Consider the following 17,142-nt stretch of genomic DNA (forward strand, 5'->3'; position numbering starts at 1 on the left):
AAGGCAGATTTTATCAAACATTTTTCATTTCTTTTGTTTTTTCAACTGACGAGATTCTAATCTCCTGCTTATTTTCCCCTTTGTCTTTTGCCAAACATCAGTGGTGCTTATTCAAATACTTCATTATGCAACACGGCCAAATGTTTTCAAAGAAATCCACTTCAAGAGCAAAAATCAGACTGGATGAGAGGAGACTGCTGATTGGTTGGCCTCTGAACTCTTGATTGTTTGAGGGTGTACCATGGAGAATGCAGTAGTTGATGATGATTGACAATTAATTGCCACACTTCATTTAAAATTTTAAGCCAGGCAAGGTTGACACTGATTGGTCAAGGCATTACCTTGAGAAATGGGCCACTGAGTAGCTGTCACCTATTTTGATAAAATGAAGAACTGTGGGTACTGGAAATCTGAAATGAAAACAGAAATTGCTGTATAGTTTCAAGGGGTCTGGCAGCATCTGTGGAGAGAGAAAGAAAGAAAGATAGTTAGTTAGTGGTAGCATGGTGGCTCAGTGGTTAGCACTGCAGCCTCACCGTGCCAAGGTCCCAGGTTCAATTCCAGCCTTGGGCAACTGTCTGTGTGGAGTTTGCACATTCTCCCTGTGTCTGCATAGGTTTCCTCCAGGTGCTCCAGTTTCCTTCCACAGTCCAAAGATGTGCTGATCAGGTGAGTTGGCCGTGCTAAATTGCCCATGGTGTTATGTGCATTAGTCAGAGGGAGATGGGTGGGTTACTCTTCTGTGGGCTGAAGGGCCTGTTTCCATACTGTAGAAACTCTAATCTAATCTTAACCTTTTGGAATTCAGTGACCCTTCTTCAGAACTCAAAATGGCGTGTTTTTCTCGATGCTTTTTGCCATTTGCTATATGACGCAGTAATACTGCCCTTATATCTGAAACTGAAGGGCAAGGTTCAAATCCCAACTGCTCCAGAGGTGTGTATTAACAGGTTGGCTTTAAATATAAAAGCTTGCTATGAACAGATTGGTTGCCCTTCGATTGTGAGAGGCGCTATATTAATGTAAGTTTCTGTTGAAAATATTGTTGAGGCCCTGTTATGCTTGTATTGTTTTCGACATATTAACAGGGCGGCCTGCTGAGCCAGAAACTCCGCTCCTGGATTTCCTTCTTACCGTCAAATTTCAGCCAAGCCTTTGCCACTCAGTTTCAGTCCCACGTGGGATGTTTCCAACGTTCTCAATTAACCGGCCAATGAAAACTAATCTTTTCAGTAGCAAATGACCCTGACACTTCATGTAATATAAACAGTTGAAACGATTCCAATTAGGATTCGAACACTTTAAAAATAATTGTCAAGCGCTTGAGATTTATGCACTAAGGTCATAATTTATTGCATGGAACAGATCACGACAAGATGCAAACAAAATAAGATATTTTTTCGCTGTTTCAGTACTTGGGTGATAGAGGAGGCTGAATGGGAAATTAAACAATGACAAGAGTTTGGAGAATCAACTTTCAACCCGATTAGAACTTGCAGCCTAGCTTTCAAAATGATCATTCTGCTCTAGATATTAAGATAATGGGGAAATTTCCCCAATCAGCCGATGTCACATTCCCACATCTGCCTTTGTGATGGAAATATTGATATAGCTTTTTTTTTGAGGAGGTCAAACTCTTGAAGTTGGAAGTAAGGATCCATCAATACTTTAAGTTTTTAAAAGCTTCTGAATCGGGGCAGCAATCCCGAAGGGCTTTTGGTGGGTAGGGAACTTATCTCTTCCAACACCCTCCCACCCCCCCCCCCCAATCTCTATGGTACCAATTGGCTGCAATCCCTTTCATAAGGCGTCCCCCAATTAAAGTTTGCTAAGTATCGATGGGTTTTGTGATCATCACATTTTATTAAATGTGGTTTGAAAAGCGCACACGTTCCATAAAAATAAAGAATTCTGATTTTGTATTTAATCTTTCCCCCTTCCCCAAACTCCAAAACAAAAAAAAACCTCGCGCGCACACACACACAGATCCTTCTACCACATGGTACTGACAGATTGTTTGAGCTGTTGGGGGGAAAGACATTCAAAACTAATTAAGCAGCATTCCAGCCGCTATTTGCAAGCAGTAGGCAGAATCAAAGGCATTTGTCAGCGCTACAGCCGCGGCGGCCCCTCGTGGGTTTGATTGACAGCTCGGCGGGAGCAGGCGGGGCCAGGGACGGCTTTGACTGACAGGGACCGGGGACGCCGACCAATAGCGAGGCAGGGCGCAACCGATTGGCCGGAGGAGCCCACCCCCACGGGCCGCCGCGGGAGAAGCGGAGCCCCACGTGGGGCGCGGGGGCTTCGGATTGGCTGAGGCCGGGCCCCGCGGAACGTTGGTTACTTTCCACCCAAATATGGTCAGGCTCTCGGGGCAGTTTCGGAGAAGGAGAGAGAGAGAGAGAGAAAGAGAAATAGGAAAGCAAAGGAAAGGAAAGGAAGGGAAGGGGAAGCCGCGTGGTGTGGATTGTGGCTCTGTCTGTGTGTGGCATTCCGTCTGATCGTTCCCAATTCGCAGGAAAAAGAATCCCTGTCTGTCGTTTTGCTACAAAACTGTTACAGTAACAAATATTGTTGCAAAATACAATTGCAACTACAAGGTGGAGAGAGAGATCGTCCTGGGATTATGTCAATTGCAACAATCGCCGCTGAACTTCATTGAAGATTATTGCAATTTCCTCCTCGCTGCTGGTTTTCTTTTGGGCTGTTGTTCCGTGTGTTCCCTTCCTCCTCGATTTCCCCTCCCTCTTTCCCCCCCACTCCCGCCTCCCATCAGCTCGGAAGAAGCGAGCATGATCTCTCCGTCGAGGCTTGCGGGTCTGGGATTCGCCGTCGCCCCGCAGCCCCTCGGCTGCTGAAGCCGATCCTCCCAGGAGGAGGACGGAGCCGGATCCCGGCACAAAACTTCCAGATTGCCCGGCCGCACCTTCGCGGAAGAAAAAAGTGGACGCTATCGCCCTCCTTCTCTTCCCACCCCCCCCCCCCCCCCCTCCCATTTCTCTGCCTCCCTCCGGACCACGCTGCCATTCTGTTTTCGGAAACTGAATCGCGACTTTTCTGTCTCTGTGTGTGAAGAGAAGCCTTTTGTTTTTACAAAAAAAACACATTGTGTCTTTGCTTTTCCCCCCCACCTCAGCCGGAGTCGCTGCTAACTGACTGTTGTACCATGATCTCCCTTAATCCAAACTGTGCTGTCGGAGCTCCCCTCGTCTTCTAGCACAAAGGGACTTTTTTTTAAAACAAAATCTCCTCGCCTGCAGCCCGGAGGACTTGCTGCTTTGTTGTGTAGCATTGGGAGTGGTTCTGATCCTGAGCGGCGTGGCCGTAGACTCTTCACAGCTTTTCTCTTGTGTTGTGGGCTTGCATCTTGTTCATCGATCGTTGGAATTGTATCTCCCTCTTTTCCCCCTCCCGTGGGGTTCTTTCCCCTTTTACCCCCCCCACCCTTTCCCCTAATCGGGGATACATTGTTTAAAAGATGTATCCTCAAGGCAGGCACCCGGTAAGTGTCTTTCACACTCTCTATTTTGATACAAACAATCCTCTTAACTTGAATAGCGAGAGTTTTTTTTTGTTGTTGCTCTTAGACGTAAGGAGCACCTGATTGCGCCGGTATCGAGTGAGTGGTGTTTGTTGATTCGGAGGTTTTGTTTTTTTGAAAAATGCTGTTTGTACTTGCAGGCTCCTCATCAACCTGCTCAACCGTTTAAATTCACCGTGGCGGAATCGTGCGACCGCATCAAGGAAGAATTTCAGTTCTTGCAAGCTCAGTATCACAGGTGGGTCAATTCGATGGTGTTTACGCTGAGTTGGTTCGAGAGGGAGCGATCAGAATCTAGTCCATCACCCCCTATCTCCCCCCAAAATCTATCTTTCAGTCTACACCACTTCCCCCTTACATTTACAATTCGCTAGACAATAAGCAGACTGTATTTTAAAGTGATAATATTGAGCAATAAAGCAGTGAGCAATTTATTTGCTTTGTTTAGGTTAGTAGATGTCATGTAAACAAGCTTTTAAATTATTCAGCGTGTGATGTCAGTTCATTGTTTGGTTAATGTGTTGACACAGTCTCGGTTCCCTGAACCCCTTGAAATTGATACTTTTTCCTCTACGGTTTCTTTTTAATTCAGTTTAAAAATGGAATGTGATAAACTGGCAAACGAAAAGACAGAGATGCAGCGTCATTATGTTATGGTAAGGCTCTTTCTTTTACACACACTCTTCCTCCCCCTCCCCAAGGTATTTGTGTCTCTCTTCTCAATCCGGAATGCTCCTGTGTTAATCCATGTGAACATTTGTCAGTAAATTTTGTTGGCCCTCATTACGAGCTGATTAAAATAGGACATGACATAACCATTGACACCAACTCAATCAAACTTATTCAGTTGTCTGTTTTGCAAATTTCAAGATTTTAAATCATTGTGTTGGGGATTGTTGCTGAATTTGGGAAATACTTTTAAATTACAATCTAATGTTTAGTTGTAAGTAGTTGACCTTTTTGTGGAATAACACTGGTTGCTAAACACTCAGCTCTCCTTTACATCTGAGATGGTTTTCTTTTGAAAAGGTAAACGTGCTGTCCACATGTAGTCTATGAGTGAACAATTTTATAATTTCCCATCACCACAGCTGTTTATTAAAAGGACGCAGTCAGAGATGGAAGCAGGGATCTTAAAATCAAATTTAGGTGGAAATCAAGTGATGGTACACAGAGAGAAAACAACAGACAAGTGGGAAATTTGCAGGGAGATTTTCAAACATCCCAGAATGTAAATTAATGCATTGATTTTTTATTGTTTCAGTATTACGAGATGTCTTATGGGTTGAATATTGAGATGCATAAGCAGGTAAGAACAATGTGGAAATCTTTCCTTTAGGATGGGAAGATGAATTGCTGTAAATTTGAGTATTGGCTGTGCATAAAACTGATCCCCGTGATTCTACAGGTGGAGGGTCTGAGTGACCTTTGTGTGCCCTATTTCTACAGGGGGAGGGAAATTTGGGGTTTGTTTTGAATAGTTTGGATATAGTTTTGTTTTGAGTTGTGAATGGCAGTTCCACTTTCTGCCACAAGTTGGGGCTGCAATCTGCGTCTGACTGATAACAACTTCACTTTTTAAAGAGAACTCATTTTGCAGTGCTCCAATTCAAGCATCAGTCAGTCCTGCTTTCCCAAGTAGCATTGTGTGCTCCTAATTGGAGGTAATGTGAAACTTGGGTAATCAGTCATGGACTTAAAGGGACAGGGCTCCTTTTGTCTCTCCCAAGCAGGCTTTGGAAAGGATCAGTCCCCACCTTACATATTCTTCTTTACAAAAGTTCAGCGATCCTTTCAATGTCAAAGGCATTTAAAATTAATGAGGATGTTCCATGAATTTTTAAAAAACAGCTTTTTTTGGGGGGCAATTGTATTCGGCCTTTCCTCTCTCCACTTTAAAAAGGGAATTATAGTAAGTTTTTTAAAACTATCTTGTTTGTTTTCAATGGTGCTTGAGGAATTTCAGTCCAGTGATAAGTTGATACCTTGAAGCCAAGCAAAGAGAGGACGTCTATTAGCAAAAAAAACCAGGAATCCAAACTGAGATTCCTTTTTTCAATTTGCTTTGTTGAGTCTTTAAATGATTCCATTGTGGTCCTATCTAAATGGTCAAGCCTCCAGTAATATTCAGGCGCTTGTTCAACTGCTCCCTCCCTTGACCTGTACCACAACACTCTTGCTCTCTTTATGTATGCAAGCCCAAGGGCCGTAAAAGATTTTTTTTTCTGCCTGTAGTTACCTGTAACTGTGCAGTTATCCCTGTTGGCTCGGAGTTTGACCAACCCTTAACTTGTTGATGCCGTGTACTTGAAAACCAGTGAATGTCAGATTAGCCCATTTGATTGTTCTCAATCTGGAGTATGGTTGCTGCCCTTTTTGTGAAATAAGTTTATTGTCAGTTATGTTTGTCTCCAGTTTTCTCTGGTACCTGTCACTTTTTTTAAAGCTTTTTTTTCCCCTCCTGGTACTGATCTGAAATGACTTCAAGGGAGAAATGTGAGTGCTGTGTTGGAATGTGACGTGTTCAGCAGATAAGATACTATCAGGGTGGGGCTGTGTGCCTGCTGGAGTGAAGATCACTAGATTGGAACAGATTCTGTTTTGGTTACCATTGGTTTTGCTGTCATTGCTGTGGCCTTTTATTTTTGTCCAGCAGTGAGTTGCCTGGAGGACTGGCTGGATCTGCCACTGTGTTGTTGATGATTCTTTGACCTGTTGGTTGGAATCTGTGGACCTTTTTTTGAGGTTTACTGCACTGATAGGGATGCTTTCTTTTTTGTTCGAAGGATAGAGTTGTTCTTCCTAGAACTCTGCGCACAACGTTTCCCTCTGTCAACATTTTTCTTTTTTTTGGGATGGGTGGCAGGGATGAAATAACAGATTATCCAGTTATTGCGTTACTGGGAGCTTGTTTCATGTAAATCAGCTTCTGTGTTGTCGATGTTATGACAATGATTTATGCTTTGCTGGCTTCCTGAGGTCATGGTACAGTGAAAACCATCGCAGGAATGCAAGCTCTCGTTCCCGCAGAGCTGCCGATTTTGGGAAACTTTCCTGTGGTTCCTGCTCTTTGATTTACTGACGTGTGCGTGAGGCTGCGGAAGGTGTGAGGCAGCCTGGGGTGCTGAGGTGAACAGTCTGACTCCTGATCGAGACTTTTTCAGTTCAGCCCTTGGTGTGAATCGAGCAGAGTTTGTGGGTCTCTGTTCACTGACCACTTAGCGGCACGGTAACCCAGTGGTTAGCACTGCTGTGCTCTTCCAGCACCACTGATCCAGAATCTGGTTTCCAGCATCTGCAGTCATTGTTTTTACCTGCTACCTCAGCACCAAGAACCCAGGTTTGATTCCAGCCTCGGGCAACTGTCTGTGTGGAGTTTGCACGTTCTGCCTGTGTCCACATGGATTTTCTTCAGGTGTTCTGGTTTTCTCCCTCACTCCAAAGGTCTGCAGGTTAGGTGAATAGGCTGTGCTAAATTGCCCATGGTGTTCAGGGCTGTGTAGGTTAGGTGCATTAGTAAGGGGAAATGTAGAATAATAGGGTTGGGGAATGGGTCTGGGTGGGATACTCTTCAGTGGATCGGTGTGGACTTGTTGGGCCAAAGGGCCTGTTTCCCCACTGTAGGGATTCTATGATTCTTGCTGTAGCCCATCTCCTTGTAACTCTGTGAGACAATCTGGAGAGCAATTGCACTTTAAACATTGTTTTCACCTTCTGCAGACGTCAGTGAATTATTTACAACGTAACCGAGTTGGAGGCGAGCAAGACTGTGATAAATTTACTGGTTAGCCTCCTTTCACCAATTTTGCAAGTTAAGCGATTAAACTTTGGCCTGTTCACTAGGAAGAACTCTACCCCTCTATGAAAATAGCACCGTGGGATCTTCCCATTCACTTAAAGGACGGGCAGGGCTTTGGTTTGACTTTAGTGACTGAACGTCTGGCACACCCAGCAATGCAGCAGGCCCACAGTCCTGATTCTCAAACTATTGGAGTATAGCAGAAACTCTACCTGGTTCACAGTCATCCTTTTCAGAAAGGAACGTTGCTGTCTATTGCCTGGTCTGACCTGCATGCGACTCTAGACTCTCGGCGAGCTGGTTAGCTCCAGGTTTCCCTCTGAAATGGTCAAGCTGACCCTTTGGCTTTAGGGAGCTCGAGGACATTAAGGGACTGGCAATAAACTGCTTTCCATGTGTCCAAGAATGAAACTTTGAAAGTAAACCTTCCAGCTCAGAATTAAGGCTAGTATTGATCTTATTGCTTGTGAAATATGTGGTTTTGAGATTTGTTTATTTTTCCCTTTCTTCTGGAATTCTTGATTAATGTTTGTTAGTTACAGTGAGTTGGAACTTGGTGTCCATCTGGCTGCTGTGTTCTCAGTTTGAACAAGCACAGCATGTCTCTGTCTCTCTGTCTCTGGCTCCTCCATGTTTAGTTTATTTGACTGTAGATGGGATGGGAGGTCTATGTCAAGACCACAGTCTGTGTGTTGTGATGTTTTGCGCATTCATAATCCCTCTAGTCGCAATGACCTTTACAGAATAGGATTCATCCTTGTCCACATCCATTTCTACACACCGGCTTTCGGTTAGTATGGGGTTTATTGTTGGCAGCTTGGTATTAATCAAGTCCATTCCTGATGAAGGGCTTATGCCCAAAACGTCGAATTTCCTGTTGCTTGGATGCTGCCTGACCTGCTGCGCTTTTCCAGCAACACATTTTCAGCATTAATCAAGTGCAACCTGTTAGAGACCCTCAGTGGAACTGTGTCCCATTTTCTCTCCACCTTTCCAAATTCTCTAAACTTGCCCCTTCCCTATCTTTAACCTCCCACCACCAGCCCTTACACCCACTCTGCCTCCCACCCCCCAGCAGCCCCTACACCCCTTCCCTATCTCTGTCACCTGTCACCAGCCCTTGCCACTGAATATTTATATCTTTGCCCTGTCTAAACAAAGCTTTCTTTCTTTGTGAAGATCGGGAAAACAATGAAGCAACTTTCAAGAATGACAAGATAATAATCCGTTAGTCTTGTTCCTTTAACGGAGCTGTGAGATTTATTTTGAACAATAATGACGGCTCTACATTATTTTGGCTTTTGCAGTGGTCTTCGCTGGTTGCAGTTTTGTGTTGGAGTGCAGATTAACTGAGCTAATGAGCTTTTGTATCACTGGAATTTCCCAGCCTGCAATTGGACTTGTGGCATGTTGTTTCCCAGCATATCGCCATGGTTACTGGAGGAGTGCACGCTGGGTGTTGTCTAACAGAAACAGTCACTTTTCAGTAAACACTAACACAATGTAAAACCCTGTTGTTGTAAGTGAAGAATTCTTTGTTAAGGGAGGTCTTGGATGGACAGTTGTTCAAAGGTCCATTGTTCAGTGTCTCTGGACCATTCCCATCCTTAGCCCAAACCTGGTGTTCACAGTTTGGGGGCGTGACAGTGTCCGTTGGCCTGGGTCCTGATACAGGGAAAGGATGGAGTTGTACTGATTTGTCTCTTCCTGTTTTCCTCCAAAAGCAGGTTACTTGCAATTGAGCAGTACTTTTTCCAGCCTTTAGGACATCCAGCAGTGTAGTGAGAGAGCAGGAGAAGGCTATCTGGTCCCTTGAGCTTGTAAGATTTAAGGCCGATCTGTTTGTGGTCTCTACTTCACACTCCCACCTGCCCGTGGTCACCTTTTTGACTTTTGTCTAGAATCCAGCTACCTCTGCTACCTTTTGATGTTCAGCGATTCTGTCTCTATTTCCACATAGTCACGAACCTCTGAGTCGAGCGCAATTTCACCCCCCTCCCCAACTTCAGTGAGAGATCTCTGTTTTTCTTTCTTGAACTGTGCCCTCCCTGTTTCAAGACTCTTCCCACAAGTGGGTCTTGTGTCTGTGCTTCACTTCCTTGCCCGTCTCCCCTCGGATTCCAAAAATTCATCTCTGTATTGAAAATACCCAATGACTGGAATGCTGCTCCCTGGAGAGCCAAAGATTTGCACTCCTCTGTACACTTTAAAAATGATGTTCCTCTTTTTTTATACTTTTTGGAAAATGTTTCAAGTGGTGAATTTGAGTTTTTAGGTCGCGTTAAGATGACACCCAGCCTAGATGTTAGGAAAAGTGAGTTAACTTGACAGTGCAGTGTGTGATGGGTGAATCGAGTTTATCCCCTCATTCACTTTTTTTTTCCCCTGTGTTATTCTTTAAAGTATCTTGTGTTATTATATTATACAATCCCTACATTGTGGAAACAGGCTGTTTGGCCCAACAAGTCCACACTGACCCTCTGAAGAGTATCCCACCCAGACCTGTTCCTCTATCCTAAACTCTACATTTACCCCTGACTAACACACTTAACCTGCACATACCTGGACAATTTAGGATGGCCAATCCATTGTAACCTGCCAATCTTTGGACTGTGGGAGGAAACCTCACCGAGACATGGGGAGAACATTCAAACTCCACACGGTCACCCGAGGCTGGAATCGAACCCGGGTCCCTGGTACTGTGAAGTAACAGCGCTAACCACTGAGCCACCTTGCAGCTCTGTATATAATGGACTTTTCAAATGTAGTCCCTGGGATGTAGGAATTGTCGCTTGTGTCTCCCAGCATTTATTGACCATCAACCCAAGACTGACCGAGTTCTAGCATGTAGGAGCTGTGAGATCTCTATAACTTGGAGCTTCTGAGACAGTGCAAAGCATTTTATATCATTTCCAATCACTCAAACAACACTTTGAAGTTCCCTTTTGTACACCATAAAGATGGCATCCCATAGTTTGTGAGAAGATTTGTAGCTTGGGTGCTCGTTGTTGTGGTTCTGTTTGCCAAGCTGGGAATTTTCTGTTGCAAAGGTTTCGTCCCCTTTCTAGGTGACACCCTCAATGCTTGGGAGCCTCCTGTGAAGCGCTTCTGTGCTGATTCCTCCGGCATTTATAGTGGCTTGTCTCTGCCGCTTCCGGTTGTCAGTTGCTGTCCGCTGCAGTGGCCGGTATACCTAAAGTACACAAACCAGACATCCCACTCAGACCCATAGTATCCCTACCAGGGACACCATCACACAAACTGGCTAAAGAGCTACAGCAGAAACTGAAACACCTGATCAGCGGATCCAGACGCTCTGTACAGTCAACACAGGAATTCTTGGACATCATCAGAAATATACACATAGACAAGGAAGAAACCATGGTCTCATTCGATGTAACGGCACTGTTCACCTCTATTGACAAAACCCTAGCCAGAGAAACAATATCCAACCTGCTGGACATACATAACCGACAATAGGACGTTGAACCTATTAACAAAGACGGCATACTTAAACTACTGGACCTGTGCCTCACAACACTTCACATTCAACAACCAGATATATGAACAAATCAACGGAACACCCATGGGCTCACCCATCTCTGGACTCATAGCAGAAGCAGTAATGCAAAGGTTAGAAAAAACAGTTTTAACGCAAATACAACCCAAACTCTGGGTCAGATACGTGGACGACACCTTTGTAATCATTAAAAACACAGAAATAGAAAACACACACCGGATCATCAACGCCACACTCACAGGAATCCGATTCATGAGAGAGGAAGAAAAGGACAACCAGCTCCCATTCCTAGACGTGATGGTACAGAGAACACCGAACGGAGAATTCACCACGAAGGTACACAGGAAAGCCACACACACAGACCAAGTCCTGAACTATGAAAGCAACCACCCCAACACACACAAACAAAGTTGCATCAGGACATTATTCAAAAGGCCCACAACACACTGCAGCACACCTGAACTACAAAAAGAGGAAGAAGAACACCTATACAAGGTATTCACCAAGAACGGATACCCGCGCAATTTCATCAACAGATGCCTAAAGGAAAGACAACGAAATGAGGACATACTGCAACTCAAAGGACTGGCCAGGCCACACTACCATACATCAGGAGCATTTTTGAACTGATAGCCAGACTACTGCGACCACTAGGACTCATAACAGCACACAAACCAGCAGCCACTCTCAGACAACAACTCACCAGGACAAAGGACCCGATACCCAGCATGAGCAAAACCAATGTAGTGTACAAAATCCCATGCAAGGACTGCACAAAACACTACATAGGACAAACAGGAAGTCAGCTAACAATCCGCATCCATGAACACCAACTAGCCACAAAATGACACGACCAGCTATACTTAGTAGCCATACACTCAGATGACAAGCAACATGAATTCGACTGGGACAACACCACTATTATAGGGCAAGCCAAACAGAACAGCCAGGGAATTCCTAGAGGCATGGCACTCATCCACAAATTCTATCAACAGGCACGTCGACCTAGACCCTATATACCGGCCACTGCAGCGGACAGCAACCGACAACCGGAAGTGACAGAGACAAACCGCTATAAATGCCGGAGGAATCAGCACAGAAGCACTTCAAAAGAGGCTCCCAAGCACGGAGGATGTCACCTAGAAAGGGGACGAAACATTTGCAACAAAAACTCCCAGCTCGGCGAACAGAACCACATGGCATCATATTGTTGTTTAGGGAAATTGGGGTAGCAGTTTCTCACACAGTAAGATCCCATAAGAAGTTGTGAGTTGACTGTGGGGCAGAAACAACTTTTATCTGAATCTCCCTGAGAGGGATGAAGTTGATACTGAGCTTGTTAAAATCCTTCCTACATCTTGACCCCATCTTCCAACTTAGGAGCATAAAACCAGAATCCCCTGAGCTGTTTGATTAATATCTGGTAACTGATCTGTTGTTAATTGATAACCTTGAGGGAGGGATATTGGTTTGAACACTCCCACAGCTGGTGCCAGTGCCTTGATTTTACCTCCCACTGAGGGAACTGTGTGTCTGGCTCTGTGGTACTCCTTCAGTACTGCATCCCTGGTTCTGCTATACATGTGATTCTCACATTGGATGAGAACTTTCATTCCTAAGCCTTTACAAAGCATAACAAACAGATGAGCAAAGATGAAAGTTTAAGGAAGACAGTGCAATTATGTTGCTGAGTGTTTATTCGGTTGGCGACCTGTTGGGGGTGGGATGGATGTGTGCCATGATTACTCGTGTTGTTTGGGAGGGGGTGTGTGTAGGGGATGGGGCAAAGAGAGAGTGGGTAAGTGCTTTATGCAGCAAATCCCAAACTCCCCTTGGGTGCTGTTACCCTTTTAGTTGTTTTGTTTAAATTGATCCCTCCCAGAGGCCTATCTTTGTAATTCTGGCAGGATTACCCCAGGGATTATCATGGGGTACCTAGGGCTTATCCTTGTAAACGTCAACTCGCATTTCAGTAGTACCATTTTTTTTAAAGTAGCAACGAGCCCTGAAGTGTATCACTGGAAACTGATGAGATGAGATGTTAGCATGCCTGAATAAATGTGTGGTGGATTTTTAAGGTGAGGAAGGAGAGGGTGGGAGGGAATTCCAGAGGTTGGACTGGTAACAGTGATTTCAGCCATTGGTGGGATGATGACTCGAGGAGTGAAAGTGGTGCAGAGTGGAAGAGCGCAGAGATTTAAGAGATGATGAGACAAATTTTGAGGGTAGGGTGAAGCAGTGGGAGTAAGTTTGCAAACCATCCTAGAATCAAAGCAGCTGTCTGTGTAGTGGCGAGTGGGTTGGGGTAGGGGTGGTGAATGGTTCAAGCAGTGTCCTATCTTTCAAACTTGTCTGTCAGACACCAAATCGGGCATTCCTGATAAACCTCAGTGGGTCTGGCAGCATCTCTGGAGCAAAACCAGAGTTAATGTTTCAGGTCAAGTGACCCTCCCTCAGAGCTGTCCATTTCATTGTCCATCTGTGCTGAACCCTGTCTCTGCCCACGAGATGGAGTGCAGCCACTCCGCTGTTTTTTCTACCTAGTGGGATGGTTTAGTTTGGAGCTTCGAGTGGGATCCGACATCTAGGGTTAGGGGGTGGGGTGGGGTGGGGTGAGCACATTGGTATGTGTTAACCGCTTTGGGAGAGAGCATGAGCGAGTAACCAGGGCAGTGAGATGAGTGGGAATGCTGCCTAATCAGCTGGTGTTGATACATCGAGTTGTGGATACCTTTTTGGTACTGGCCTGGAGCACGCAATAAAAAGCTTTGTGTACATTGTTCAACACCTACCTTCTGTCGGTTTCTTCTCTCTCTTTTTCCCAAGCCTTGGTTCTCTCTGTTTTAAGCAGCAATTGTGATTCTTTGCCCTTCTCGCATTACACGTGGATGTTATAAGGTAAAATTGCTGGCAAAGTTACTGCCTCTTAAAGGCATCCTGCAACGCTTTAAATAGTATCATCTTGTTCCCATTTTATATCCCAATCCTGCCCCAATAAAGCAATTTATAGCAACAACACTTGCCTTTTTAAGTGGCACTTTGTTTGAATATAGTAGAGTTATACAGCATGGAAACATAGATCCTTTGACCCAACTAGTCCATGTTGGACTATGTTCCCAAACTAAACTAGTCCCACTTGTCTGCGTTTGGCCCATCTCCCTCCAAACCTTTCCTAGTCATGCACTTATCCAAATATCTCAAATATTGTAACTGCCCCTGCATCCACCACTTCCTCTGGCAACTCATTCCACCTGTGAATCACTTTTTTTAAAAAAAAAGTTGTCCCTCATGTCTTTTTTAAAAATCTTTCTACTTTAAAATATGGTCCCCATCAGGGAAAAGACCCTCTTCATTCACCTTATCTATGCACCGCGATGACTTTATAAACCTCATGCTCCAGTGAAGAAAAGTTTCCAGCCTTTCCTTCGAACTCAAGCCTCCCCATTCATGGCAACACCTGGTAAATCTTTGCAGAACTACCTCCAATTTAATGTCCTTCCTATAGCAGGCTGACCAGAACTGCACACAGTACTCCTAAAGTGACCTCCTCAACATGTACAACATGTTGAGGTACTCTGTAGGATTCCCATCCAACAAAGCTTGACATTGATGTAGGGCAAACGCCCCATAGAATTCAGCCAAGGGGCGTATCTTCCTAAATGTTTTGATTTGAGGTGATCTGGAGTGATTTCCAGAGTTTTAGCTCTAGGCAACTGAAGCCGTGACTTCCAGTGGAGGGGCAATAAGAATCAAGACAGTCCAGAGGTTGGATATGCCCAGAGATCTCTGGGCTGGAGAGGTTGATGTATCATTCTGACACCAAGAAGTGATTTTTTTTTTTCTGGTTGTGTCAGTGAGAGTAGGTTTTGTTCTGAGCTGTGGAGACAGGCTGGCATTGCTTCAGGATTGTCTGTTCTGCAGACTTGCCTCAAATTAGGATTTTTAAATTGTTCTTAACTGACTTGTTTATAATCTAAAACATCAAATGCTCCCAAAGAGGACAGTGATGACATATTTAATAGTAGCCATGATGTGGAGCTTCCTGATGAAGGAGCAGTGCTCTGAAAGTTAGTGCTTCTAAATAAACCTGTTGGACTATATAACCTGGTGTTGCGATTTAAAACAAAATATAGTAAATGATACCATTTTCAAGAATTGATTTTAATAAATATTGATTTGGTGAAGGATATAAAATTCAACACTGACCTGAAAGTGGCATACAACAGCCTGTGTCCCTGTATTTCCAGTCCATTGTTTTGATCATGACACCCCCATTATCCTCTAGTCCTTGCTTTATTGCTGAGATGGGGAGAGACCGCTTCTTGTGTGTTTTGGTGGGTCGGTGGTGTTGGGTATTGCTGGTCGCACGTAGTGGCTCTTAGTTTCCAAAGTGAATCTTTTTTAAAGATATTCTGGTCAGTTTTTGTTGAGAGGATCTGTCATAAATTAATTTAGTTTTGAACTGATTGCAACCACTTTGTGCACAGCATGCTCCCATAAGAGCAACGTGACCAGTTAGCTTGTTTCAGTCATGCTAGTTTATGGGGCACCGTTACTAATGGGAATGTAGGAACAGTGTGGCTGCTGGGATGGGAGATGATGGGGACGGTTCTATGATTTGTGAATCATAGAATCCTTATGGTGTGGATGCAGGCCATTTGGCCAATCGTGTATACCCTGACCCTCCTGAGGAGCATCCTACCCCATCCCTGTAACCCAGCATCTCTCATGGCTAATCCACCATGTTCCTGGATACTATGGGGCAACTTAGCATGGCCAAACCACCTCCCCTGTGTATCTTTGGATTGTGGTATGAATCCCATGCAGCCATGGGGAGAATGTGCAAACTCCACACAGTTGTCCAAAGGTAGGATTGAACCCAGGTCCCTGGTGCTGTGAGGCAGCAGTGCTAACCACTGAGCCATCGTGAACTCCAGTGACTTGTGTACACAAAGTAATTCATTGCATAAAGTGCTTTGACATTTTTTCAGCATGAAAGGATATCTTTTATAGATGCGATTTATGGCTATTAATTGAAATGGTTGTTGGAGTCTCTTTAGCTTCAACAAACACACTGCTCACTGCTTTGATTCTTTTCCCTTGTGGCATCATAAACACCAGCCACTTAAATGACATGTTTGCAAGAATTATTCAAGTGTATATGTTCGCTGGGGGGGAGGGAGGGCTGTGCTCAGCTAATTTTTTTTTCTCTCCCCTTTTCCTGTCCCTCCCCCACTTGTACGTATACTCTGGCTCACTTCTCAGTTCCTAATGATAGTGTAAGGTCAAATAGCTTTCACCATGCTTTTGACGGGAGTACTGAAGTGAGCACTTGAAATGGTGCTAGACAGCGGAAAGTGCTGATAATTGTGGAGCAGGAGTGTGACCACCAGTGCTCTGGGGCTTGTTTTTATCCACTTAATGGATGGTGTAGTGTAATGGGCCTTGCCAGCTCATGTTTTCTCTTCATTTTTAATCTGTCATTCGCATTGTTCATCCTCCCACTCAGACTGATGTGCACACGTATTTGTGGATCTGTGACACTGGCACGCATCCTCTGGTTTCTAGTTAAATGCGAAGTTGCTGGTTTGGGTGGTCATCCAGGAATACGACTCACTGTGACAGCTCCAAGCCACAGGAGCTGGTTTTAATACCTTACAACCCAGATCTCTTCCTGGTGATCTCGTCAAATGACCTGTACGCGTCATCCCACCCAGTCCTCTCCCTTTCTCCCCCATTGCGATGCTCTTTTTTTGGGAGAAAAAAAATGTGCCTAAAGAACCTTTTAAAAGGGGAAGGAAATCTGTCTCTAATGCTTCCATTTTTTTTTAATTGTTTGCAGCAGGACATTGGAAATTAATATTAAAGGCAGGGTCAAACTAGAGCCTTAGCAGCCCTCCTGGGCGTACTTGCTGAGACCTTCCTCTTCTACACCTTTTAGAGTTTAGTTCAGACAAGGTGCTAGATTCTGGGAGCATCTTTGCTGTCGAGTAGCCACCGCCTGATTTGGTCCGAGCGAGGACTGAAAGGGTTGGGTAGGAGCAAGTTACACTCGATGCTGGAATCCAAACTGTAAACAAAAGCTGCTGAGTTTAACATTGAGTCCAGATGACTCTCCAGGTCTGGACTTGATGTTAGCCTACTCTCTCTCTCTGTTTGACCCAATGTGATCTCCAGCATTTTTTGTTTTTGGTTTTCAGTTTGGAAAGGGTTAAGTGTTTGCAGGAGCAGATTTGTCCTTTTTTTTGCCCCGAACCTGTTTGTTTTACTTGTAAAGTATTT

At 44.6% G+C, this 17,142-nt stretch overlaps 1 protein-coding gene across 14 annotated transcripts in view; it reads left to right on the forward strand.

The window, feature by feature from the left end:
• The first annotated feature begins 2,386 nt into the window (after positions 1–2,386).
• The window catches only part of tle3a (TLE family member 3, transcriptional corepressor a), a 75,425-nt gene continuing 60,669 nt past the window's right edge, over positions 2,387–17,142 (forward strand). For all 14 annotated transcript variants that reach the window (XM_060853132.1, XM_060853137.1, XM_060853146.1 and 11 more), the window contains exons 1-4: positions 2,387–3,502; positions 3,682–3,779; positions 4,134–4,197; positions 4,806–4,850. In XM_060853132.1, coding sequence (XP_060709115.1) covers positions 3,479–3,502; positions 3,682–3,779; positions 4,134–4,197; positions 4,806–4,850 — 231 coding nt within the window. In that variant the 5' untranslated portion in view covers positions 2,387–3,478. The remainder of the gene's footprint in view (positions 3,503–3,681; positions 3,780–4,133; positions 4,198–4,805; positions 4,851–17,142) is intronic.

This window comes from Hemiscyllium ocellatum, chromosome 39 (assembly GCF_020745735.1).
Source record: "Hemiscyllium ocellatum isolate sHemOce1 chromosome 39, sHemOce1.pat.X.cur, whole genome shotgun sequence".
Classification (NCBI taxonomy): domain Eukaryota; kingdom Metazoa; phylum Chordata; class Chondrichthyes; order Orectolobiformes; family Hemiscylliidae; genus Hemiscyllium; species Hemiscyllium ocellatum.